The sequence below is a fragment of the Sander lucioperca genome, chromosome 18 (genome assembly GCF_008315115.2).
Source record: "Sander lucioperca isolate FBNREF2018 chromosome 18, SLUC_FBN_1.2, whole genome shotgun sequence".
NCBI lineage: Eukaryota > Metazoa > Chordata > Actinopteri > Perciformes > Percidae > Sander > Sander lucioperca.
In genome coordinates this window covers 16,828,288-16,854,693 of record NC_050190.1, presented here as the reverse complement: position 1 = coordinate 16,854,693, position 26,406 = coordinate 16,828,288, and the positions used below count along the sequence as shown (strand labels likewise).

At 43.3% G+C, this 26,406-nt stretch overlaps 1 protein-coding gene across 9 annotated transcripts in view; it reads right to left on the bottom strand.

Annotated features, from left to right (window-relative positions):
- ralgapa2 (Ral GTPase activating protein catalytic subunit alpha 2) overlaps window positions 1-26,406 on the bottom strand; it is a 114,098-nt gene that overhangs the window by 18,262 nt on the left and 69,430 nt on the right. For all 9 annotated transcript variants that reach the window (XM_035994939.1, XM_035994937.1, XM_031288614.2 and 6 more), the window contains 5 exons: window positions 26,262-26,333; window positions 25,405-25,528; window positions 25,142-25,297; window positions 22,190-22,348; window positions 20,454-20,581 (listed from right to left, as the gene is read on the bottom strand). In XM_035994939.1, the coding sequence (XP_035850832.1) occupies window positions 20,454-20,581; window positions 22,190-22,348; window positions 25,142-25,297; window positions 25,405-25,528; window positions 26,262-26,333 (639 nt within the window). The remainder of the gene's footprint in view (window positions 1-20,453; window positions 20,582-22,189; window positions 22,349-25,141; window positions 25,298-25,404; window positions 25,529-26,261; window positions 26,334-26,406) is intronic.

Genomic DNA, 26,406 nt, shown 5'->3' with positions numbered 1-26,406 from the left:
TAGGAAAATTTCACAGTTCAAGGTGTTTTCACTGTTAATTTGTTTAACTGTTCCACTGTTTTTTAAATTCAATAAACGCAACATCCTTTCAAAAGTCAATAAGTAATCCTGTTAAATCATTTCAATATTGACCAAAATAATTGTGATTATGATTTTTTTCCATAATCAAGCAGCCCTACAACACCCTCTATCCTTAGACCGTCGATTTGGAAAGGGAAAAGCTCAACAGGGAAGAAAAATTTAAGAAAGAGACAAAATTATAGAAAGATTGTAAACGTATATGAAGAATATGGATGTGGGAAAAAGAGAGAGGTCCCAGAATGGCCGATGGTCGAGCACAGAGAAGCATGAGTAAAAAGAGAGGACAGGGAGGATAAACTAGGGAGAGAAGGAGGGAATTCCAGAGGAAGGGGGCACGATAGGAAAAGGCCCTGCAGCCAGCTGACATCTATTTAACTAAACAAAACATTAATCAAGTCTGGATGAAACAAAGACGTGAATTAGGGTCTCTGCATCAGCCATGGACAAAAAATGGCCAAATTAGCTATGTTGCGTAGGTGAAAAAAGGCGGTCATGATGATTTCTTAAATGTGCTGATCAAGAGAGAAGGTAGGATCACATATAAAACCAAAATTCATTGTTTAAGTTGTTTAAGAGTAACTGTTGCTTGATCAATCAGGTGTGTATGTCAAGCAGGACAATAGAGCTCAACGGTCCCGCCCATAGCCGGTTCCGGAGTAAAAATACAATGCAATTTTCTCCATTGACAATTGGCGTATAAGCCATAAAATCGTAACCGTCGATGGTAGACTTAAAACCAGCTACGACATGACTAAGCGATTGTATATGCTCATATAGACGCCAAAAGTTCATGGGTCACCAACCTTGTTTTGAGATGTCTTTTATTCGCGATGTCTTGGATAAGTACTTCATTTCCCACAATCCTAAGCGTAATAGCAACGTCTCTGATTTGTCCAACTCGTTACCATAGAAACGTTTACCGTACCCACGAAACCGCGAACGGCTAGAGCGAGCTTCTGCCATTGAAGTCTATGATAGTTTATTTACACGGTCTTGTACCTTTGCCTTTTTCAAAATGTTTTTTTGCACTGAATCAAAGGGGGGGGGGTTAAGATTATTTTTGGGGATTTTTTTATGGCCTTTAATCGACAGGATAGCTTGAAGACAGGAAAGGGGAGAGAGAGGAGGGATGACATGCAGCAAAGTGTCGCGGGTCGGATTCGAACCCGGGCCGCTGCCAAGGCCTCAGCCTACGTGGGGTGCACACTCTACTGGGTGAGCTAGAGGTCACCATTCATCTCGTAGCTGGTTGGCTTGGTTCCAGACTTAAAACTCTTTATATAAGCAATTTTTGAAACATCAATGAAACAATTGAATGGAGAAAAACACTTCCGGAACCAGAGCCGTTAAAAACGTGGGCAGTCACTGTTGAGCTCTATGACCAGCATCTCAGTTTTATCAGACTTTAGGAGCAAGAAATTACGTTAACATCCAGTTTTTCACAGCAGTCAAACTAATAATTTGGAAATGATCATCTGCTGAGTATCATCAGCAAAACAGTAGAGATGAATTACATGACTGGGTATAGTTTAGCCAAGAGGTGATATATACACAATATACAGTATAACAGAGCCCTGAGGTACTCCATATTTCACATCAGCACATTTTATTGTAGTATTATTGTAAGAAATGCAGTGTTCTTTCAGATAAATAAGACTTTATTCATGTGTGTGCAAGGCCCGAGACGCCAAACTGATTTTCCAGTCAGTCTAGGAGTATACAATGATCAATTTTGTCAAAAGCTGCACTGGGATCCAGTAATAGACATACTAAGGTGAAATCTGATTCCATTGTAAGCAGACGATAATTCACCACTTTAGTAAGTGCAGTTTTAGTGGAGTGACAAGCTCTGAAAGCTGATTGAAAAGGTTCAAAAAGGTTACCGTTAAATATGTGGGCCGAAGGTTGCTGATACACAATATTTTCTAGTACTTTTGAAAAGAATGGGAAGTTAGACGTTAAGGTTAGGGTTTTGTTAAGTAAAGACTTACAGCCGGGACCATGTTGGAAAAAAGTGTTTCTCGCTTTTACATGTTATCCCTTGGATACCCCCCCCGTTGTCTTTCTATATCCATAAATAAAACCAACCATGTCTTAAAGCTGGTGGGAAGAGTTCCAGTCGTAAGGGACGTTAACAATATTCAACATTGTAGTTCACAGAAATGGCCAGAGATCTTTAAAAGGAGGCAGCTAGTTGGTTCAATTTCAAGAGAGATAGTCCCAAAATTTGTGGAGGCTACGGAGACTAGAGAGCTGGAGATGAGAAACTAATTTTGTATGTTATCTCGTCTATTTTTCTGCAGAGAACTAAATAATCATGATCACAGATCAACAGATAGATGCTTTTGATTAAATTTGGCTTGAGTGTCAAAGATAAATCTAGGATTGTATATATTGTTACTGGAGAGAAATATGCTGCTTAAGCAGTGGATAGAGCACGTTTGTAATCCAATACACAGTTGTGCCACGAGAGGTAGAAAACTTTTTGTGTTCCTATCGCCTGCAGGTCTGCTTAAGAGCAAGTGTTTCTACAATAAACCAGTGTTCACCTCTTTGACCATCTTATTTTGATAGAAAAAGGTGCAACTGAATCCAGCATATAAAAGACTATTAAGGGCTGTGTTTAAGTCACTGGTACAATTTTCAACAGGGCCTGTCACTGCAGTGAAAAGAGCCAAGACCACAGGCAATCGCTTACCAAATGCAGTTAAAGTTGACGGACCAATGTGTCCATCAACTTTAACTGCACTTGAAATAAAGAGATGGAAGAAAGACGGGTTTGGCAAGAAATACGGGTTCAGATCAATTGTAATTTGAACATATTACTTTAAACATGGCAAGTAAGAGAACTGCACAACAGTTCAGATATCCTTTTCTGAGAATTATATCTTATCTCTGTTTGAAACATTGTAATGTTAACGAACGTATAGTCAGACTCAACGGATGTTTATTGCTGGGATAAAGCCTGACATGTTCCTCCCCTCTCGCTATCTCCGCTATCGAGGCGTAGCGCCGATTGTGATTGGTTTGAAGAAAAACAGACAAGCCAGAGCGCTGTGGTGATAGATCTGACAATGCAAGACTAACTAAAGTATAACACAGACTTTCATTATGCTAAAATAAAAAAAACACCCTTTGCCATGCAAGGGGAGCAAACACTCCTACTCTCCTCGGGACTCCACGGCAGCAGCCAAGGTTAATCCTGTTTGTAGAAGCGCTGGTGGGAAAAGGGGCTCTTGTAGTGAAGAGGGACAGTTTTGAGATGAGGTGGAGAGTGCCTCTAGGTGCTTGACCCCCTCCTCTCTTAGCCCCACATCTGCCCATTAACCTGGGCCAATCAGCTTGACCTTGGTGAGGAGAGGAGCTCAGGAGTAGCTCACAGCGCCATTGACTCCCAGCAGTCACATAATTGGCCTGTTAAGAGGAAGGGATGGAGAGGGGGGCATGGTTGTGCCGGGGTGCCAGTGCAAGCAGAGTAAAAAAGCAGATGTGGTCATTATTTTGTTTTGTTGACAGGCATAGTGCCTCATGTCCTCATGCACACTCATAGCAGTATTGATTGATATCGCACACATACTGTTCATCAAAATGAATACATTAAGGGTTTAAGTCTCCTGCTTAGGTTGTGAACTAAAAAGGAAAAAAGATTTGAAAAATGATTGGTGACAAAGACAGGCTAGACGCACCTTTAAATGACGGGCATACGGGCTCTTGTTGCCAGTCATTTACACTGGCTACCAAGATGAACTCTTACTCATTATAGAAAAGCAGATAAGAGGCAGAAAAATGGCAGAGGCTGGAGATGTTTCACCGGGAAAAGGATTGGTGGAGACACTAAAACAAGGGATAGAACTATGGAGAAAGAAGGTGGAGATGGAGAGGAGGGTGGGGTAAGATGAAAAAGAAGAAGGCAAGAAAGAGGGATAAAGCAGAGCAGGTGTTGATTGGAGAGAGGCCAGGCGGTGGGTGCCAGCGGTACCTGTTGTCAAAGAGATGGCTGAGGTGTGAAGCTCGTCTCAGCAGAGGCTCTCAGAGGTGTGAGGTGATTATGGGAAAACGGGAAAGAAGACAGAGACATTTAGCCAGAGAGAAAGAAAGATCAGGACAGATAGAGTGAATGGGGCAATAAAGCTGGCTGCTGGAATAATGGCAGAGTGGGAAGGAACAACAGATTGAGAGAGGTAAAGTGAAAACGTGTATGACAGAAACTAGCCAGTAGGGTGATTGTATACTCTGTGTGTGTGTGTGTGTGTGTGTGTGTGTGCGTGTCCCAATCCCATTTTATATGGCAGCTACTCAAACCTTGGTTAAACAGGATATAAACCACAGTTTGTTTTACTGATCCACCACCCAAACCTTCAACTTTCTGGATTTTAAATTGTTTTAAGTTATCTGAAAGACTGCATTAGCCATAGCCAAGCAGAGCTAAACACTGTTAAGCTAGTGCTACATCCATTGCTATATCCATGGCTACATCCACACCTCCTGATGAGTCCCCACTGCCCCACAAAATAACATCGCTGTTCAGGAATGCCAATAAAGAAATTGCTGACCTTAGGGAAGATGTTCGTCGGATGTCTGAGGAATTAAAGACTAAAGACGCCCTGCTAACTGCCTGCTTAGATGTGGCCCATGATCAGTCGCTGCGGATTTCAACTCTCTCGGTGGCTCTCCAGGATACGGCGCCCTGGGATCGGTCCGCCTGCCCACGTACGTCCTCCTGCTTGACGCCGAGCCACCGTTCGTCCTAGACAGAGGTGGTCCACGGCCGAAAGAAAGCCTCTTTCTCTCAGCCTCTCCAATTGCTTCGATGCCTTGTCGGAGCTGGGTGTGAACCCCTCTGACAATCCTGGCTCGCGATCGACGTCCGGGCTACTGCAGCTCCTTCTCCATCGGCGTCTGGTGGCATTCACATGGCTCTCTGTCACAACCGCACGGCCCCTGTGGCAGCGGCTGCCGGCGTTGTGGCTCCTTGCTATGGCTGCCCGACGTCTGGAAACACACTGGCTTTCCAGAGGCAGAGGGCTGGTGGAGTACCTGCAGGATCCTGTCCGAACGGCTCGGCGTCCTCTCCACGGTTGCCCGGTGATGCCCGGGGTCACTCCGCTGCGTCGCCAGCTTACAAGCTGTCATCACAGGCGAAGACTTCTGCCTTGCGACGAAAGCTTCTCAAAGACACTGTGATCAGGCGCTCTGGTGGTCTCCGCTGCCTGGATCGCAAAAATGAGTCTATGCCTCAACGTCAATTTTCCCCACTGAGTAGGCAATCTCCCTCTCCTTCTTTCCGTCCATGTTCCCCTGAGACCGGCACTGAATGTTTTCTCCCCGATACCGACCATCAAAACACAACAACTCCTCGTCCTCTTTTTCCCTCTACCACTATTATTATCGGTGACTCCATTACACAGGGCATATGTTTTTTTAATGCAGTCACACACTGCTTTCCCAGAGCCAGGGTTGCAGACATTCTGATTAAACTTGTGGACCTGATACCCTCACTCTCAACCTCCATCAAATGTATTGTGGTCCATTGCGGAGTTAATAATACCCGCTTTCATGAAAGTGAACTTACAAAACGGGATTTTAACCTTCTTATTGATGCGTTGAAGAGCACTGGAAAGTGCGTTTTTATTTCTGGTCCACTTTCGTCTGTTGGTCGCGGAGTGGGACGTTTTAGCCGACTTCTCAGCCTTAGCACTTAGCTTCAGTCTGCCAGCATGCTCCACAACATAGGTTTTATTGACAATTTTAATTTGTTTTGGGAACGCCATTCTCTTTTTAGCAGAGATGGAATTCACCCCAATAAACGGGGCAGCCAAATGCTCTGTGGTAATCTTCAGCACGGGCTCCAGACTCAGACATGTGACTGACTGTTTACATCTTCCGCACATGTGCACAAGCACATGCCCCAGTCACACCCCTCTTCCTCTACAGCAGTAGAAGCATACGTTACCCTTGAGAGCTCCTCCTGCAGACCCCCCTTGTCAGTTACTACCTACTCTCTCGTCACCTTCTATAAACACCCACCTCATGAGCTGCTCCGATCATCACGGAGCTTGTCTAATGTTAGAGCATGACTCCCTTAAGAACAAACCCTACACAAGTCAAGGGAACTGGTCCTCAGTTCAACAGGGCAATCAATTTTTATAGCCCCACCTCCATTATCATTCCCACAAGAATTACAAACAACCGAGGACATCATCACTCCCCTGGCCGCGTAGAGTCAACTACGGTAATCTCCATTGCCTTTTTTTTGCTTCAACAAATGTTCGAATAGGATCAGCGCGGGCTGTGGATACAATCCCTATCAAATTTGCATTGTTGAATGTGCAATCACTTTCGAACAAAACATTCATTTTAAATGACTTTTTTCTATCACGTGATCTAGACTTTTTATTTGTCACGGAAACTTGGCTGCATGTTGGTGATCTCAGCCCTTTCACTGATTTCTCCCCTGGTGATTGCGACTTTTTTAGTTCTCCCAGATCCACTGGCAGGGGTGGGGGTTTAGCGACAATCTTCAAAAATCGCTATAAATGCCGCCAATTGCCAGTTGATAAGTACACTCGTTTTGAGGTGCAAGCATTTAAGGTTGATTTGTCCTGCCCACTGATTTGTGCACTGGTGTATAGACCCCCAAAGTACAATAAGGACTTGACTAAATTTTCGGAGTTTCTATCCTTGATTGTGCCCAACTCGGATAAGATTTTAATCCTTGGTGATTTTAATATCCATGTCTGTTGTCCATCAAAGCCTTTAGTTAGCCAGTTTCTACAACTTGGGGACTCATTCAATCTGACAGGTTTTCCTGTTTTAAATATTGAGCTGGATGTTGCTAGTCTATCTGACCATAAACCTGTGATTTTTAATGCATCACTTTCTAATCCATTACCTAAACCTTGCTTGCTAGATCGCTACATCCGAGCACTGAACCCGTCCACTGCTAGGCAATTTTCGGATACTTGCATATATAGAGATAACCGCCGCCTCTCTGTCTAAAGATGAGCTAGTTACTCGGTTTAATACCACTGTCACAGATGTTCTTGATATGTTTGCTCCTTTTAAACTGAAGCAACCCAAAGTCAAAGCCCAACCTTGGCTTAACAGTGAGACTCGTGCCCTTAGACAAAAGTGTAGAAAAGCAGAGAGGAAATGGAAAAAAGGTAAACTGCAAGTGTCCTATGAGATACTGAGAGATCACCAGGTATCCTACCAACGCCTTGTCAAAGCATCTAAAGCAAAGCATTTTTCTGATACCATAGCTAAAAATGCACATAGCCCTAAAATGATGTTTAGTGCAATAAATACTGCACTAAATCATGCTATTGCACTCCATGGTGCTACGTTTGAAATCACAGAACAATTTTTGAGCTTTTTTATCAACAAGGTTGACACTATCATATTTTGTATTTCACCTACCGATCATGACCCTTCTAAATCAATCCTATGCCCTGCTTCTCTGAATTGTTTTGTGCCTGTGGCCCTGTCAGCATTGATGGATATTGTATCACACATGAAACCTACCTATTAATCTTCAGATATTGTCCCCTCTCGTCTTTTGAAAGAGGTATTTGATACTATTGGTCTCAGCCTCTTGTCTGTAATAAATAGCTCTCTTATGAATGGCACAGTCCCATCTAGCTTTAAACATGCTGTGGTTCAGCCTCCAATTAAAAAACCCAACCTTGACCCTACTGATTGTAGGGTCAGCTTTAGGCCCATTTCTAAATTATCGTTTATATCAAAGATTTTGGAGAAGGTTGTTCTTGCTCAGCTCTCTTCATTTTTAAGTGAAAACAATGACTTGGACAATTTTCAGTCTGGTTTCAGAGTACACCATAACACAAAAACAGCACTTCTTAAAGTGCTAAATGATTTGTTGCTGTTCGGTGACGGAGGAAATTGTGCTATCTTGCTCTTGCTGGACCTTAGCGCTGCATTTGACACGGTTGATCATGCCATCTTTTTGGATCGCCTTCAGCATAGGGTAGGGATCCAGGCTGTTGCTCTACAGTGGTTCAATTCTTATTTAAAAAAACAGAACCTTTTCTGTTGAAATTGGAAATATCTCCTCCTTTTCGGCAGCGATTACATGCGGTGTACCTCAAGGTTCAATTTTAGGGCCAATTTTATTCTCTTTGTACATGCTCCCATTGGGGTCCATTCGTCACAAACATAACATATCTTATCACTGATGTCATTGCTGATGACACACAGCTGTACCTGCCTCTAAAAACAGATAATACCAACTCTTTAAAGTCCCCTTTTCACTGCCTGCAAGACATTAAGTGCTGGATGGCTAACAACTTTCTCCAACTTAATGAGAGTAAGACGGAAGTCATGTTGTTTGGCCACCCAAATTCAGTTGATGAACTTTCAAAAAATGTTGGGACTTTAGCCTCAAGTGTGCGCCCTTTATCTTTTCATCTTTGACCCAGTATTACAATTTGACAAACAAATTAGTTTTGTTGTCAAATGTAGCTTTTTTCATCTCAGGACTATTGCTAAAATAAAATCCTTCCTCTGTCGTAAGGACTTGGAGACTGTTATTCATGCTCTTATTTCGTCTCCTATTGACTACTGCAATTCCTTGTATTCTGGGATTTGCCAATCATCTTTATCACGCCTGCAGCTTGTCCAGAATGTGGCTGCTAGATTGTTGACTGGTACCAGAAGGAGGGATCATATTTCCCCGATATTGGCTTCTCTTCACTGGTTAAATATAGAATCCATTTTAAGGTAATGTTACTTGTTTTTAAGGCATTACATGGATTGGCCCCTTTATATATTGCTGATCTCCTTACCCTACATCACTCCTCCAGGAACCTAAGATCGTCTAATCAGTTCCTTTTAGCTATTCCACAGTCTTGGATGAAAACAAAGTGTGATCGTGCCTTCTCTGTTGTGGCCACGAGACTCTGGAACAAACTTCCCATTCATATTAGGTCCTCCTCTACTGCTGAGATCTTTAAGTCTCGTCTTAAAACACATTTTTATTCTTTGGCGTATGATTTAGTTTAGGGACTTTTGTGTTGTTTGTATGACGTTCATTGTGTCTTCCTTTGTTTTTATAACATAATATAACTTTGTTCAGCCTACGTTGGTTTTACATGTGCTCTATAAATAAATTGACTTGACTTGACGTCTCATTAAACAGCTTTTTGCTGTAGACACAGCAGCAGGACAGAAAATGTCTGAATGTGTCACAGATGCATTATGATGAGTGGAGGTGTTTCTGTGTCCATTTTCTGGGTGTGTGTAGACATACACAAGATCAGATCCTCTAGAGGAATAGCCGGTTTCAGAGAGTTTTAACAAGTAGCCTAATTAGGAGCGGGTCCAGGAAACTGTAGCTCTTAAGCCCCAAAGGAGTTGGGTCAAACAATAAGCCCAGGTTAATGACACCTCCTGAGGGGTAAGTTTCCCACAGCAAGATCTTTCTAAGCTCCAACCTCCACACCTCTCTACCGTCCATCTGGCATTCTGACAGCGGGGTGGGAAGTTATGGCTGTGACATCACTCCTAACCTGTGACATCATCACTGCCCATCAGTGATTTCACACAGGTTTGCCACAGCTGCAGACAAAATCTGATGTCTGCTAGCTGGCATGACCAGGTTATTTATGCGCTGACTGGAGGAAGTAGTCACCCATTTTCTCAAGTCTCTAGCAGCCCACTATTCCTCTGGGGGACACTAAAAATCGATTTCTGCTCCACAACAAATCATAAGACCAGCACCTACACCAAAGTCAATGTTGACCCCTACACTATGTTAGGACAGATGGTTGGGTGGGTCACAGAATATAAATGATAAAGCAACAAGTCACCCTCACACCACAGAAAAACAGGACAGCCGCAAGATACCTGGTGACATCATAATTTGTTGTAGCGTGGTTTGTTCAACACAGCATGACTGCCATCAAAGCCTACTGGGCTTGTGTATTCAGATGAGCTGAGCCTGTAACCAATCTCCTTTTCAAAGGACTCTGGTCTCCATTGATGAGTCCTAACGCAGCAGCCTCAGATGTGAAACACAATGGATCGACATGATTAATCAAACACAGGCCCATTACAGCCAGACAGTCACACAGGCCTCCAATGTGCATTAACAGAAAGTCATAATAAGATGAGCAAAGGCTCACAGGGATGAAGATTAACAGATACAGTTCTGTGACTGGCTGGGTGAGAGTTCTCTCTGAAGGTTTCCTTTGTCAGTGACGATGGCCAGAGTGACATGAATGCCTTCTGGAAACATTATTAGGTCAGGACAAAGGTGTGCATCTTATGAGTTATTTGAGTTGAATATGCATGTTTTTTTCTTCAGTTCCTGATATTTATATTGTTCAGAATCGAGACAGGGGACAACATCATCTATCTGATCTCAATTTGAACTTTTAATAAAAAGTCAAGGATGAAAAAGGGTAGGGCACAGTGAACTGAGACTTTGATTGAAATCCATCCGATTACTTATGGGGCATTTCACCTCTTCTTTCTTCAACTTTCATGATGAAATTTATAGTGTGATAATCATCATCAGCCCACTTGTACCCACTGCAAAGCATGGCAGCAATCAAAGTAAGCTGATGTTGTATAATCTATTTGACACAGCTAGAAAACCAGCCTGACACTTAAATTGCACAAGGAGTGTGCCAACTCGGGTCCTGCCAAATGGCTCTGATTTTAACCCTATAACACACTGTTCAGAAAAGTACTGATGAAATATTAAAACAAAATCAACAGGCTTTTGCAATTTTAATAATGCTTGTGGCATGTGCAGCAGAATGACTGTGATGTCTTAACACCAAGCATCTCTGTCTGCTTCGCCACGAAGACGTGCTGAAAATGAAGTTACTTGTTCCATCATTGCCCCCTCTATGAAAGGTTCATTGGGCCAATTAGGCTGCTTGGCCTTATGCAAAATGCCAGGCATTTAGCGGGAATGATAATGATTAGCGCTGGGTTACATTTGATCACAGCTGTGGTGAATGCACAGAGCAGAGAGGGTTAGTTACTGGGGGCAAGAGTAATTTCATTTGTCCTCTATTTGCATGTTGGAAATATTTCAATCAACTCTACTGTGATTTCAATGAGATATGAACTCCTATCTAAAATATCATATGAAGACACTGGTCAGGACAGGCTCTTCATATAATTTTTGTCAAAATGATGTTGATAATGATGGATGAATATTTTGTTGTTGAGGAGCCAAGAATATATGATACAAATATTTTTGTTGCAAGGCAATTATGTTTTGTGTCAGTATATGCAGCCTGAAAATAAGTCTGTAATAGTAACCATCAGGCGAAAAGCTGAACATATATGTAGGTCTAACATCCCTCCCAATCTGAAAGCAAGTTTGTAGGGGTGTACGTCTAAACTGAATGTGCTGTTTGGGTAAGAAGCTGGGTGACAGCCAAGAAAAGTGGCCCAGCCTTCTACCTGCTATAATTGTAATGGATGAGGAGGATGGCAAAGGGAGATGTATACACACATACACATGCACACCGAGAGAAACCCACACACAAAACCTTGGGCAAAAAGAAAATGGACTTCTGTGTTGGCAACAGATTTTTCCTAATCCTCGCCCCTGGGCTATATTGTGCAGTCAAGCAGGCTATTACATGGCAACAATTAGGGGGGCTGGAGCCCAACACCTGGTCGTCTCCTATTCTGGCCCTTCAGTGGCAGCTGACTGTACAGTCTCACAGCCAGGTGGCCCTCCTTCAATGACATTAGCTAGTCACTCCAGGGTTAATCAGGAGTCTGCCATCATCCAGTGGGCACGCATAGAGCCCCATTCAGATTGGAAGCTTTATAGGGGGAAAGGGATGATGGAGACAACGTTGTTATAAAAACTTGTTCAACTAAAGATCTCGGAGAGCCCAGATAATCAAAATGAACTTGGGGGAGGGGTTAGGGCCTCTTGGATTTGTGGCCTAAGTTCAGTGCACTGCCTTGCTTGGCTCAAGCGGAGCTTGCGGCACGTCAACTGTGCATCCTGCAGATTATAATGGACCTTTTCATGGGTGGACAAAAACAGATGGAGGAGCGGGAAGTGCTATACATCCATGCAGACGGGTGATGATGTGGGGGGAGGGAAACTGGATTTTGTCAAAGTCGGCAGATACAAAAACAAGTGGGTGTAGTTAGAGCGGCCCAAGCTATATCTGCCTGCACAAAGCCCCATTCCGAAGCCCCCTGGCTTGGAGATCTGAGGGTAAATAACACTCATTAGAATAACAAAAGCTATAGATTTGTACCCAAATCAGCTAGAGTCTCATCAATAGTAATTAGAGGCTATACATAACTAATGAAGATGTGTACACTACATTAAACAAAGGTACTGAGAGCTGTTGTGTATCTAAACAGAGAGTGTTGGATAAGTGGATGTCTGCAGCACAAAGCTTGTCTTACATTTCATTACCATTATAATAATGTTTAGTATCATTCCTAATTCTAATGTCATACTGTATGACAAATATGCATTTAGTTGTTAAGATAAGGCAATCCCAAGATTAGCAAGTGTTGTGCCTTCGTCTGCAACCAACAATACTTTCTCCTTGTTTAACATAAAAACTCAACTATTATCACAGCCTGTTGCAGTGGAGAGACACAGGAAGATCTGGGCAATATTTCTCTGTGCTTTTCTATCAGCCACATCCACTACTTGACAACAAAACGCAGACTATCAGTATTAACACATCAAAGGCTGCTTTCTGTAAGAAGAGGCAGACAATGCACAGCAATGCATACTTAAGTATTTTGTTTTTGTTATTGCTTTGTTTGCTGTGCCTTGTCTGTCAATGCATAAAATTCCATTTAGTGCAAAAATGCAAATGCTGTGAGGCACAAGGACATCCTCTAAAAGAGAACAATGGCCACAGGCCAGCAGAGGAGCAGACACTGCCTTTGAACCATTTAAAGAGGCATTAATGTGCAACTTATAAATAATCAACTAATTCATTCTTAAAACAGCCAATTAAGTCTGTGACAATAAAAGCAACGCAGCCTTATGTGAAAAGAAAAGTGCAATCCAAGTCTCTGAACCAAAAAAGAGAATTGAAAATGTGATGGCCATTTAGGGACAAAGAAACCCAATAATGTCACAAGCTGTTCTCACAGGAGTCCCTAAAAATCCAGGGCCACATCAGAGACCAAGAGATTCCAGCGGAGAACGGTGAGTGACATTTCACTGACATTTCCCAGCAGCATTCAATGCAGGGCTGTCTCAAGACAGCTTCAGAAATATCTATGGATATGCTTGCATGTGACACACGCGTTAAGGGATGCAGGTTCTTTCAGGGGACGCCTCAGCTCTGGGGCCGGTGATGAGGAGCCTGGACCCTGGGAGATTGAATGGTAATCACTGGAGCACAGATAATGGATGATTGAAGGCTCTTTCTACGCCGCTGTTGGATTTCAATATCAGAGAGGCCCTAGAATTGGGATTCTTATCAGGGGCGGTGTGTCAAACAAAGGAGAGCTGAGCGTGAAATATGGGGTCCAACTCAGGCACACGACCATGGCGATTAGCACAAGGATAAAAAAGGCCGCACAAACAAAAGAGGGCAGCTTTAGCTGGACAAAGGGCTGTCCACTGCCTTATAACAAGAGACACGGAAGGAAGAAGGGACATAAAGCATGGACAAGACAAGAGTTGTGCTGAGGTGGCTGAAAGATAAATAGTGACAGACCCAACTGTAAAACAGTGTTCCAGATTCCCTGCTTCTGAACAGGAATAATGGACCAGCGGGGATGAAATGCAATATACCCCGCCTCAAAGCCATTCATACACATTCAAACAAACACACATTATCATTTACACGTTCACACTCATACACACAAACACACACAGTGGCACGAGGCTTCACATCTCTGCCAAGCCCATCACAAAAAACAAAAACAACAAAATTATTCTCATTTATCCCCGGATTCCAAGTGCTACAGCTTGCCAAAAAAGCTCATTAACCCTCCCTTCAAGAACCCTGAGACAAAAGAGGGGAAAACAAAACATAACTAATCAATGAGAACGCATCCATTGCGGAGGGGGGGGGGGTGGGGACAAGAACACGCATCCATTTGGATAACCTGAGAGGGCTAACAGCTTTTGCTTTAGTTTTGCGCTGACTGGCAACGGGGCGGAGAAAGAAAATTCATTAATTAAACAGGGCTAGGGGGAACAGATGGAATGGCTAACTGGATGCTTATCACTTAAAGCAGACAGACAGGTTTTTACACCCGTGCTAGAAGCAGCACCACCACACAGCATTCACAATGAACATGTCTTCTTAACGGCAATGCAGTCTGTACTAGTCCAGTGGTGACACTGGGGTCAGGGTAGTCTGGCTGATGGACAGAGACCACTGACCCATTAGCAGGAAAGTAATTATAGCAATTTCAATTGCTCATATTTAGCGAGGACATTTGTAGTTTTTTGGACGGTCTTTCCAAGGGTATGTCTTGATGAGTGTTAACACCGAACCAACACATCCAGTCATTCCTTTACATATTTGTAGCCAATTTGGGATGATTACTCACTGTTAGCCATACATGTACAAGTGTATTAGTCTACGCACAATATAATAAATGCAATGAAAGTCGTGCTATCCTCTTTGCCTGTTCAATTCTTGGGGGTTTACTCTAAACTCTTAAATTAGTAGAACTAGGAGACTTTTCTTCAGTGGCAGCATGGTCAATTTGCCAATTAGCACAAATAGGTTATAATATATTTAAATACAGAAAATACTGATGTGCCCTAAAATTGATAACGGCCAAGCAGCTGTCAAAAATACATTAAAACATTGACACAATTGTGATGGTCTTGTTTATGTTATTTTACCTGATACTCCAAAGCCTGAGTTGGGGATGGGGCAGAGAAGACGACCTGACACAAAACTGGCAGTCTTGCTGGCTTTCACTTTGCCGCTCACAAACACACAGATGTCACACATGAATGCATAACAGACGGAGAGAGAAGGGGAGGGGGGCGTGAGGGTGGGGGTTCAAGTTTAAAAATACACAGAGCATGACATTTTTTGGGTTACACTAGGCTATGCAGTTTCTACCAGTGCTAGTTAAAACTACTGTTTATTTTATTTTTTTATTTTATGTACTATATAAAACTGGGTTATTTTGGCAGCTGAAAGCTCCCTGACACCATAAAATGGTTCATTAATAGTACATAATCAAGTTATGGATAGAATAATCTAACAAAATGTGGAAAAAGTTGAATTAACCGGGTTGGACTCAAATTACACTTGAAAGGAGCACTTCTGTTATTTTGGCAAATAAATGGCAATTATTATTTGTCAGAAATGTAGAAGTTAGATACAAACGGAACACATGGTGCTCACAAATGTATTAACACACCCAATCACACAATGCATGATGGATGTATAATACCAGAGGCACTACAAAATAAAGGCACCTTCCGTATACATACAAACACAAATGCACTAACAGGCACAACAGTTTGACACCAGCAGTGTGTGTACGCTACCCCAGGCGGGGCTCTGGGTCCCTGCTGTTGGCCGTCTGGTTCCACGCCTGTTCTACCTGTGTTTAAAAGGGGCGGCCCCCATGAAGCTCAGACCTTAGAGTGCAGGCTGGGCTGGGCCCCCAGGGCTTTCAGGGTGTGGGTGCCATGCAGCGGACGCCTTTTGTTACAGGCTGGGTGGCAAGAGGAGGAGGAACTAATGTGGGTGGGGGGGGACGGAAGAAAAAAAATGAGTAATGCTATGAGTCATTCTGCATTAGCAGCAGGGGAGGGAGACAGGGAGGGGTGAGGGGGGGGGGGAATACTTTTGCATGTTGTATGAAGCTAGACGCCATATGCCATCCGAGCTGGACTGCCTCCTGAGTCAGGGCTCTTGGTTTGACAGGCTTGTACTTGCCCCCTCCTCACACCCAAAGCTACCCCCTTCTCCCCTAACTACCACCCTCCTCCCTGTAGGCCTGCCTAGGCTTCAGCAATGGCTGGGCAATTGCTTTGCTTGTGCATGGACTCTGTGTATTTGTGTGTGTTGGGGGTGGGGGGTACTCAGTGATCTGAACACATCGGACATTGTCATGAGTCCCGGCAGGAACAGCTGGTCAGCTTGAGAGAAGGGTGGGAGGGGGTAGGGATAAGGAGGGGGAAAGAGATGGGAGGCAGTGCGCTACACTGATAATGGGATTAGGTTAAAACATTCAGTGGGGGAGAGACCCCTCCTCTCTGTGTAGCCCCCCAAATACTGCGTAAACTCTCAACCGCTATCAAAGCCAATGCCAGCCTCCGCCCAAACCACCCTGGCCAACTCCAAGCAGGGGTACTTCAAGTCAGGGATGGCCCCTAACCCAACCACCTACCCACACGACAGCAGCCAACTGCCTCCAAATAAAAGGCTTGTATCAAGTCCAGATCCCGATACACTACTAGATAGTTAACATACATTGCACGACAGGTCAAGGTGATTTCTTAAGATTCCCTTTAAGAATTTATCTGTATATTAAAACTTACCTGGAACATTTTTATAAGACCTTTTAGTTGGCCAGTCCTGTTTTCCATAAACAGGAAGTTGGCTAGTTATACTTATAAAAGCTCAGACCATTACATGAAACCAACATAAAGTGACTAGCTTGGCGTCTCACTGTGCCCAGTCAAGCACTGTGTTCCACATTGATATAGACTGCTGAGTATTATCTATGAGACTGCAGACAGTTAAGGCACAACAGCTGGCAAATTAGACCTATCAACGATGCTAAATAATTCATGTGAGACAACACTAACATGGCAGATCCTATTCATGACATCCTATCATGCATACAGGCGCACTTTCATCTCCGCTAGGTGAGGAATCTTACAGTATACAAAAGAACCAACTGCTGTTAGACAAAGACACAGTGAGTGGGACAATAACTTGCTCAGAAGGGGTGTGAGAATATGTCATTGCCAATGCAGTGACTGTAATAATTATGATGGTGCCTAGGGGGGTGACAGCAACAGCACACAAAGGAGTGGACAGAGGATATCAAATATATTATGTTTTCAGTATACATCCATTGAAATTATGTACATCTCGTTTTGGCATTCAGGGGAGCTGGGGGACTATAGATATGCTCACGCGAGCCTGTAAAGGAACAGGACAGACTTCAGCAGATTTTCTGGGTTCCACTGAAAGGATCAAGCCTCCCTCTCTTCTTTCTACTACGCACGCACACACACACACACACACACACACACACACACACACACACACACACACACACACACACACACACACACACACACACACACACACACACACACACACACACACACACACACACACACAAACTAAAAGCCTGTCTCGCATGACTGGCGATGGGCAGAAACAGATTATGGTTATTGATTGCTGCCTGGAGATGGATCTGTGTGTGTGTGTGTGTGTGTGTCAGAGCAGATGATGGGGACTAAAGGCAGTGTGCAAAAACTATCGATTCTGTCCAGTAGAAAGGCTATGTCTCTGAATCAGGGTCAGTTTTGCACTGTCTCACCTATTAGAAACTTGCCGTCTCCACAACACACACACACACGCAGACAGTTTTTACCCTTAACAATACCCCCATCACAAAGAGTGATGGACGGCACATCAAACTCAAGTGCTTGTTGAAGAGAGAAATTAATCCCTGCTTCTGGATGAAGAAATTATTCTACAGTGACAGTATGAAGGATCTACTTCATACAGTAAATGGCAGGAGACAGCAAAGCCATTCAGTAACAGGCTAAATTCAGGTGACACAAATAAACTCATTGTGTCTTCCAAACCAATATGTCACACACTGTTTGCATGCAGCAAGTACTATTAATAGAGGAACATTAACTTATTTCTGTATTGTTGCTGATGAATTAAAAAAAAGAACGGTGGTTTTATAAAAACTTAACTTGAGACATTGTTCTAAATTCTTCAAAAATGCTGCTGTGAAGGGTGGACTAATTGCAGACAATACACTTAGAACACACAAAGCCAGACCAGCTGCATTTTCCATCAGACATATAAATAATAGATGATACATTATGAGTTGTCTGTGAGAGGATAGGGTGTCTATGAGCCCATGGTTATGTATTGACAGAAGAAATTGACACAAATTCTAACTGACAACTAGAGCTGGACACTGAACAAGAAAACAACCACCCAGATTTCACAAATCCTCATAGTTCAGAGATGGAGAAAAAGGAGAGAGGAGGAAACAGAGGATGTGATGAGGAGAAAGAAATAAAGATAGCAAGAGGGGGGGAGCTCCTATCTGAAAATGTTGCTGGTGGTCATTTTTCAATATCAAATCCTATTAGCCTGAGAGATCCTGTGAGCGTTGCGGCAGACTGCTGGAGTCCTCTCGAGCCTTGTGACAGAGCGAGAGAGGGGGCCGCAGCGCCATACTGGCCTTTTATCTGGACACACAGGGGTCATATAGCTTCTCTTTGAAGAAATATTCAACTAATTACCTTGGAGAGTGGCATCACAGGCAGTGAGCAGACTGTGGATTGTTAAAGCATTGTGAAGGGGTAAACTAAGGATGAGGATTTTCCATCTTGCACAAAAAATACACATCCCTAAAAAAAAAAAAAAGTTGGGTCATTGTTCCAACCTGTGAAAGATAAAGAGCTGCATAACCTGAGAAGATGGAAGAATGACAACTGGAGAGGGAAAAGTGCAAAAGGTTGGTATAATACAACAGCAAATCCAATGATGAAAGCATATAAAAGAGTAACTCCACCTGCCACTCAAGACTTTCATTTATGGTCTATGCCAGTGTCACTTTTGTTAACATTGTGAGATATGGCATTTGTGCTGCATTCTTGTGGTGACGAAATTATCGGGAAAATTAGTTCCCGACTGGGAAAGTTCACACTGCATTAACATTGTATGCCTCAACGGAGGTCTGCACTGTCCGAGTGCCCTTCTAGTTAGTTCATACATTGCCTCTGTCCTCACAAGCTCTCAAGCTAGGCAGACAAACAGCAGAAAAAAAAACAGACATGCAGACACTCATGCTGGCAGTGTGCTTTGCCTGGCACATTCATTCATCTCCTCTCTTGGAGTGTGTGAGGCCTGGCAGCCTATCAGTGCCAGAACTCCAGAGGCAGCGCTTATCTCCTCTCATAGATCATGCCTTTGTGCTGTCTGCTCCTCTGCTAAGGAATGCCAGGTAAGGCTTTTGTGGCCCGGCACAGGCCCAGTACTATCCCACCCACCACCCCGTGAGGCTCACTGGCACTGTGAGAGTCACACTGGGCTAATTCACTTGGCGTCGGGTAACAGACATCTGTCACTCAGGATTCCCCCGGGGACACACAGACAAGGCCTGATATAGGGGTGGGGGGCCAGTGGATGTGATGCACTGTGAAACGCATACGTACAGGCAGACACATACTTACACACACCCAACGGTAAACAACATACACAGGGTGTGTTGTAGGGTGATTAACGACCAAAATCCTTTTCTTGTAAATGTCTATGATACAAGAACTTCATAATTATTCAAAAACAACAACTTTTAAAAAATATGTCAGTCTTATAAACAATAGAAACTATTCTTCCACCCAAATAAACCTCCTTGGGGGAGGTTTCTATAGCAACCGCCGGAGGGGCAGTGTGGTTCTGGTGAGGCGGTGCTGTACATGCTGTCTGAGGAAAAGCGGGGCGTTAAGGGAGATCAGGTTTCCCCCTCCAGGGGCCATCCCGACTCTGCCCCCCATCTCACCCCCCAACTCTGTGCTGCTGGCATTCACATGCTAATTCATCTCCATTGGTGATTACACTCCCTTTAAACCAACTGACAACTACAGCTGGAGTCAGGCTCTTAACGGCACACTGTTGGATGGATGGGTGGAGGGATGAGAGCAAGTATGTGCATGTGTGCGCTTGTGTCTGTATGCCCTTGTATGCATTTGTTGAGGGTGCTTTTATTTTGCCTCTCCTTGTGCTCCATAAAACGATAGTGATGGATGACGACACTTATCTGTGCTACTACCCAAAACATCCCCACACAACCTCCCATGCTGCTCCAGGCTGTGAAACAGTCCCGGTCTAATAGCTGTATGTAAATCAGCCAACCCATAAAGATCAGTGTCAGCACTCAGCTGTGTACGTTGGCTGACGTGACAAGCACGCCACATGTCTCAATGAATTTACCCAAATGGGCCACTGGTGGTGCTGAAAATGTAAGCTCAGTGGTGTTATACATGTAATGAAATCATCATAAAAATGTATGCTCATAACCTTAATGATCTCTCAGCTGGATGGGTAATCAAAGGTTGATTAAAACAAAAAAATTGCATTCCTCCGATGAGCCATGGCCGTATGGGATAGTGAACAGTAAATGAAGCAGAAGGCATGAGGAGTAAAGGATACAAGCTCTGGTAGAGAGTCAGCCGGGACTTAACAGCTCTGCTGGCGTTGATACAGGTGGCCCGCACCAAGCTTGGCAGCAGCATCCCAGTGATGATGGCGCCATTAAACAGAGGCCCGAAGAAAGGAACCTGGAGAAGTTAAGACAGAAAAAAACGAAATAAGAAAAAAGGACAAAGAACATGAGACATCAAAACTTCCACATTGATCCAAAGTTAATTTTATCAGTGTCCTGTCATTGTCTCAAAAAAATGAAAAAGGGTTGATTAAAAATCTTTTTGTTCCTCTTTTTTTTTTTTTCTTTTTTTTTTTAACTGTTTCTCCATCTGTTTAGGGCAAGGGTTCAAGTTGAAATTGGATTTTTACCTAACTTTGCATGACAACCACACATATCTAATGTGAATCAATGTTAGGCAAATGCAATTAAAATGACAATCAATACCCTCATATTGAGCTACCGAACAAATACAAAGGAGCAATATGCATTTTAGCGGCAGCGTGTGAGTGTGTGTGGGTACACGCGTTTGTCCATGCATATTGGAAGGGGGCCCTTAATCACTGAGGCTCAATGGTCGTTGACCTGGAAGTTGACGTGAATGTCAAAGTCTCCAAAAGGTCCTGCTGTCTTCAACTTGGTAGTTCACCTCGTATAATAACCAGTCAAATTATACAATACATGGATTTGAACCAGAAATAAAACAGATAAATTATTCACATGCTAGAGAACTGGTGTGACACTGTGTAAACTAACAGAAACCTAAGTAGATAGATGTACAGGTTGTTGGAGGTGGAGGCACTTAAAGCTGCAGAACTTTAAGTGAAAAAAATGGGTTGGGGGGACAGAACAATGACAGCTTCTGCCATTCTCCCAACTGGGCTTAGGCTATTGAGACCCTCTGCTGGGTTGAGGCTAGAATATGTATGACCTAATTTATTAATAGAAATTTCAATATCAATCCAGCATACTACAATGTGCTGCAGTGACAAGTAGCTCATGCTAATGCTTGGTAGCTAAACTGTACCATAACGTTATAAGGAGATAGGATATATAAGATACATTTTTATCGGCAATGGTGGTTGTTTAACAATGAAGACAACAACTCCCATGATCCAACGCAGCTTCACGAGAGACCCAGAGCGGCAGAAAATTACATATTGTACATTTAACAGTGAGGAATAAAAAATAATTATGGAGAAATAGTTTTTAGCTGAATAATGTTCATATAAAAATATATTGTGGCTATATCTGAACATCTGAAGGCAGCCATTTTTAGAAATGTCACTATCCTCAGGAAGGCCACACATCCGAGTGCAGTACTACAGAGTAGCAATGATGAAAGCTAGCCAGGAAAGGATAGTAACCATCTCTGAGGGCACAAACCCACAGTGTGGGTAATGCACAGCTGGAGTAGGGGAAACTGAGAGCCTTTAGACAGAAACCAGAACAGGAGAAAGGACCTATAAAACTCATGGCAAAAGTCTAAATAAGAAGTAAAGACAAGGGACTGTTTTAACATGTGAACAAAGACTGGAAATTAGTTCAGTGCTGAAAATTACCGGAATGGTTTTCTTGCTTATTGTACCTGGAAACTAAGATACTTTGTCATGCAAGTATAAGTATAATAATTATTTGAAAAAAAAAAAAAGTTTAAACACATGCAATAAAAGTAACTTCCAATAAGTTTATTTATCTTGTATGCGTATAGTCTTAACAATATCCACTGACTGCAGTGGATTACCTGTGGTTTCTTCATGATCTGGATGAAATACATGTGGTTCTTCATTGGGTAGATGATAATCAGCACGTCTCCAAAGTCAGTTGGGATGATACCACGTCTGTAGTCCCTGGTGTGCTCTGACCACACTATGTGCACCTCGTCATTTCCCAGGTGACGCAACTGCCAAACAAACAAAATCAGTTTAATCAAGTGCCTGGTGAGCGCAGGTAATTTTCATCCCTATGGTGATGTTGACAAGAACACATATTTAGTGAAATAGGGCATGCCACTGGGTTTATTCAGCTAGTACCTTCGGCCCACACCTCTTGAAGGCTACGGAGTGAACTGAGGTGTAAGAGATACGTAGAAGGGGATAATACAACATAATTTACTGCTGACAGATCAGTAGAGGTTCCATAAATAAAGTGCCGTAACTGGCTTTTTCACTGCATACAGCAATATTTTATGTTTTATTCTGTTATAAGCTTTGTTGTTGTATTGTTAAGATAAAACATAATTGCAGCAGGTGCAAGAGCATGGTAACTGCTTATAACTAAATCACAAACATTTAAAACAAACAATGGGCTCTGGTTTTGACTCTTTTTATAGCCTTTTCATTACAAATTCAAATTGCAAACACAAAATTGAGCATTTCAAAACCAAATAATTCAAATCCAATTGACTTTCCCCATCAGAGATTAAATGGCTTCCCATTTCCACTCTATTCACGAACCCAAATGAAACTGGGCAGGACAAGAAGGTATACTTAAATGACAGGAAATTGACTGATACTAGTTTGAAATAGGTAAACAGTTTTCCTCCTTCCCAAAGTAAAATAAAGGAACACAGCCACATTATATTCAACAGTATAGATCACTTATTAGCTGGTAGCCCTGTGATGTTTTCTGGGGTATCATGGACACTGAAAAGTGAGCCTCTACTCAGAAGAAAACATCTGCCAGTGTACTGTGGGCCTAATGAGCCATTAAGAAACATGCCCTCGCCACCAAAAATGCAAATAGCACATTCTATTATAAGCCCTTAATTATGGTAATACGGTAATCTTAAACAAATCCACGGCATGCTGATTACTGGAGCCCGCCAGTTCAGTCAGTCTGTCCAAGGATCAGCAGGTACCAACCAGGTCAGTCACTGGGACAATTTCAGAAAGAAATGTTGAATATGCATTTGCAGTAGACAATCAACACTGGGATGTTAATTTGGGTTAAGATATTAGCATTTGGATGAGCTTAATCACAAGTTTAATGAGGATGCTTATGCTCTAGTCAATCATCTTTTGCACCAATCTATTTACGCCCTTGTTAATCACATCCAAATGTTTGAGACTTCTTTTATAAAATGTGATTCAAGTCAAAGGCTCTTGTCCAATTAGCCCTTGTTGACCGCCCACAAAGCCTACATGGAGATAGCAGACCCCAGAACACAAGAGGCTTCTTATAAAAACAACCTGCAGCAGCACAGTTAAGCAGTGGTGCCTAACACACACACACACACACACACACACACACACACACACACACACACACACACACACACACACACACACACACACACACACACACACACACACACACACACACACACACACACACACACACACACACACACACACACACACACACACACACACACACAGACCCCAACCCTGCAGGTCACTTCTATAACCGCATTACTGAAGCCAGCTGCTACTGCAGCAGCATGCACTGCCCTAAAAACCACAATTGGATTGAGGAATTCATGGTTTTCCCTCTTTTCTTTTTGGTTTAGTGGTTTGTTTTTTTCCCTCCATCGTCTTCAAACAGGCAATCTGCCCAGCGAGAGCTCCCCTATCCGTCGCTCCCCCACCGTATGCCTCTATGGTTACAGCCAGTAAAGTGGGTGACTGCTGGACTAAACGTGTTATTTTTAAATTGACAGGGAAATGTCCTAGTTGGACACAGACGAAGCCCGTTTCTCAATCCAATTCTTCATACCACTTTCTCTCTGCCCTGCCATCATTTTCTGACGCATCTATGCATGCAGCCAGCCAGCCAATTTCTGTACAGCCTGTGGCTTGTATGGAGGTCTGTGCAAGGTGAGCATGAGCAGTTACAGAAGTTCCCAATAAAATGGTAGGAAGAACAGTGGCAGCACACTCCACTCTGGGCATAGCCACCCCTCCAGCGCCTCACTCTGGCCAACCAAAGTCAAAATCTTTACTCAGGCTAACTAATTTTTGCGGTCACTAAGCAGGTTCAGGATAGGTTTGGAATGAGTAGGGGGTTATTTGTGAAAGGGGGAAGGTCTGTGGAGGACTGGAGGGGGGTTGGATATGAGGAGAGCCTGATGAATTTCCCTTCTCAGCAGGGTACTGTATGAGAAGATTGGCAGCACGGGCAGGGGCCTTGTGGCTCATTTCTTCGTGCTAACTGCTACTGGTGCACTACAGCTCAGAATCCCACTGCAGAACACAATCGATCGCTCCTGTGGCGGCAGCAGGAATTGGATAAAAGGATCCTGCCGGCATCCGGCCGGCGCCTGCCCTAGCAGGGAGAGCTAATGGCTGAATCCAGGCCCTGGTCACAGCACACAGGGAGGGGGGCAGGGGCTAGCAGAATCATAGTCATTACTGCAGCGGCACATGCCCTCTCTTCACTCACGCGCCTGCAACTCTCTACTCCTCAGGCCTGCCTGGCCAGGGTCACTAATCAATGCCCGCACTCTGGAGTCACACCTCCTGATCACAGCTTAACACAGAGCTGAAGGCTACAACAACATTATGCTATGGGCAGGCAGGACTGTGTAGCCATTTCACTGCATCAAACAGGCAAAGCAGTATTTTCTCCTTATTCCTGGCATACTTTGGATTTAAGGTGTGCAATTTATACAATGTTACGATAATCCAAAAGTCATGGACAGGCAGGAACTGTCAAAAGTTATAACAGGCTAAAAACAGATACAGGACCTTTTTACCTTTTTTGTGAGGCAGTCATCAGAATCTGATGGCATACGAGTGGAGACGTGGAAGATGGCTTCCACGGTGGAGGTAGCATAGTAAGGAGCCGTTAGACCCGTGCTGCCATTCCTCTGGAGGCCACCCATAAAACCGCAGTGTGTGGCCAGATCCACCTGAGGGATACATTGACAATTTAGCGTGCATTGTGCAATGTGTGCATATTTCGCCTGTATCTGTGGACACAGAGGGTGTGTTGCTTTGAGGGTGTGGTTTTTGGTACCTCCCATCCCAGTCCAGAAACAAAGTCTTCATAGGCCTGGCTGCCTGCGCTGTTCGACAAGATGGAGCACTTGTCTTCTTGGCCCTCTCCAATGTAGAACACAGCAATCTTGTGTGTCTCTCGACTACAGAACAAAACATATAGTAGCCGATATTAAAAGAACAACACAGCAGCCAATTTTATAAATGCAATGGAACTTGAAAAGCTTCTCACTACTCTACCCACTTCAGATGAAAATGCTTTCAAACGCGAATCCAATGAGTCAAAACACTACAGTACACCTTGCTTATCAAGGTTAATTTGTGTGTGTAAGTCTAATTAAGCTGTCAAAAAACATCAGGAGAGCAGCATGTGAAAAAAAAACACATTTGTCTGCAATTTTTTTCAAATCTCTCCAGCTCTAACATGATTTAAAAAAGGATGGCAGCAAAGGCCCCCATCTACTTTCCCTGTTGCCATGGCAGTAAATCATGCTGGGGTAGATTGAGGGCACTTTGCATGCTTGTGCACAGGTTGTTATTGCCCAACCAAGTCTGGCCATCTGGGAGAATGAAGTCCAGTCCTAAGGGAAATTTTTAATAAGCTCCTGTCATTAGCAATGTGTAGTGTACTTATTGATTGGACTAAGAGAGACATGGTAAAAGAAAGACAGCAAGAGTGATAGTGGGAGACTTGTGATCAACAGGAGATGGTACAGATTAGAAAGATCATTGGGGAGGAAGGGAGGGAGGGGGCAATATAATTGGTTTGGATTAACTGTATGATTTATAACCTGTGTTAATTTCACTTATGTGGAAACAAGGGGCTGCAGTGACAGTTTGAGGATTAGATTTTTATAAAATTCCACATGGTATTACCACTTCCTGGAATCCAAGTTCTTCAGTTCCCTTAAGAGTTTGAAGTTTTTCTTCAACAAATGGAAACTTTTCCTGTTGGACAAAAACAGTGTTGATTAAACGTCATACTTTCAACTCTGTATATAAAACACAATTCAGGAAACTG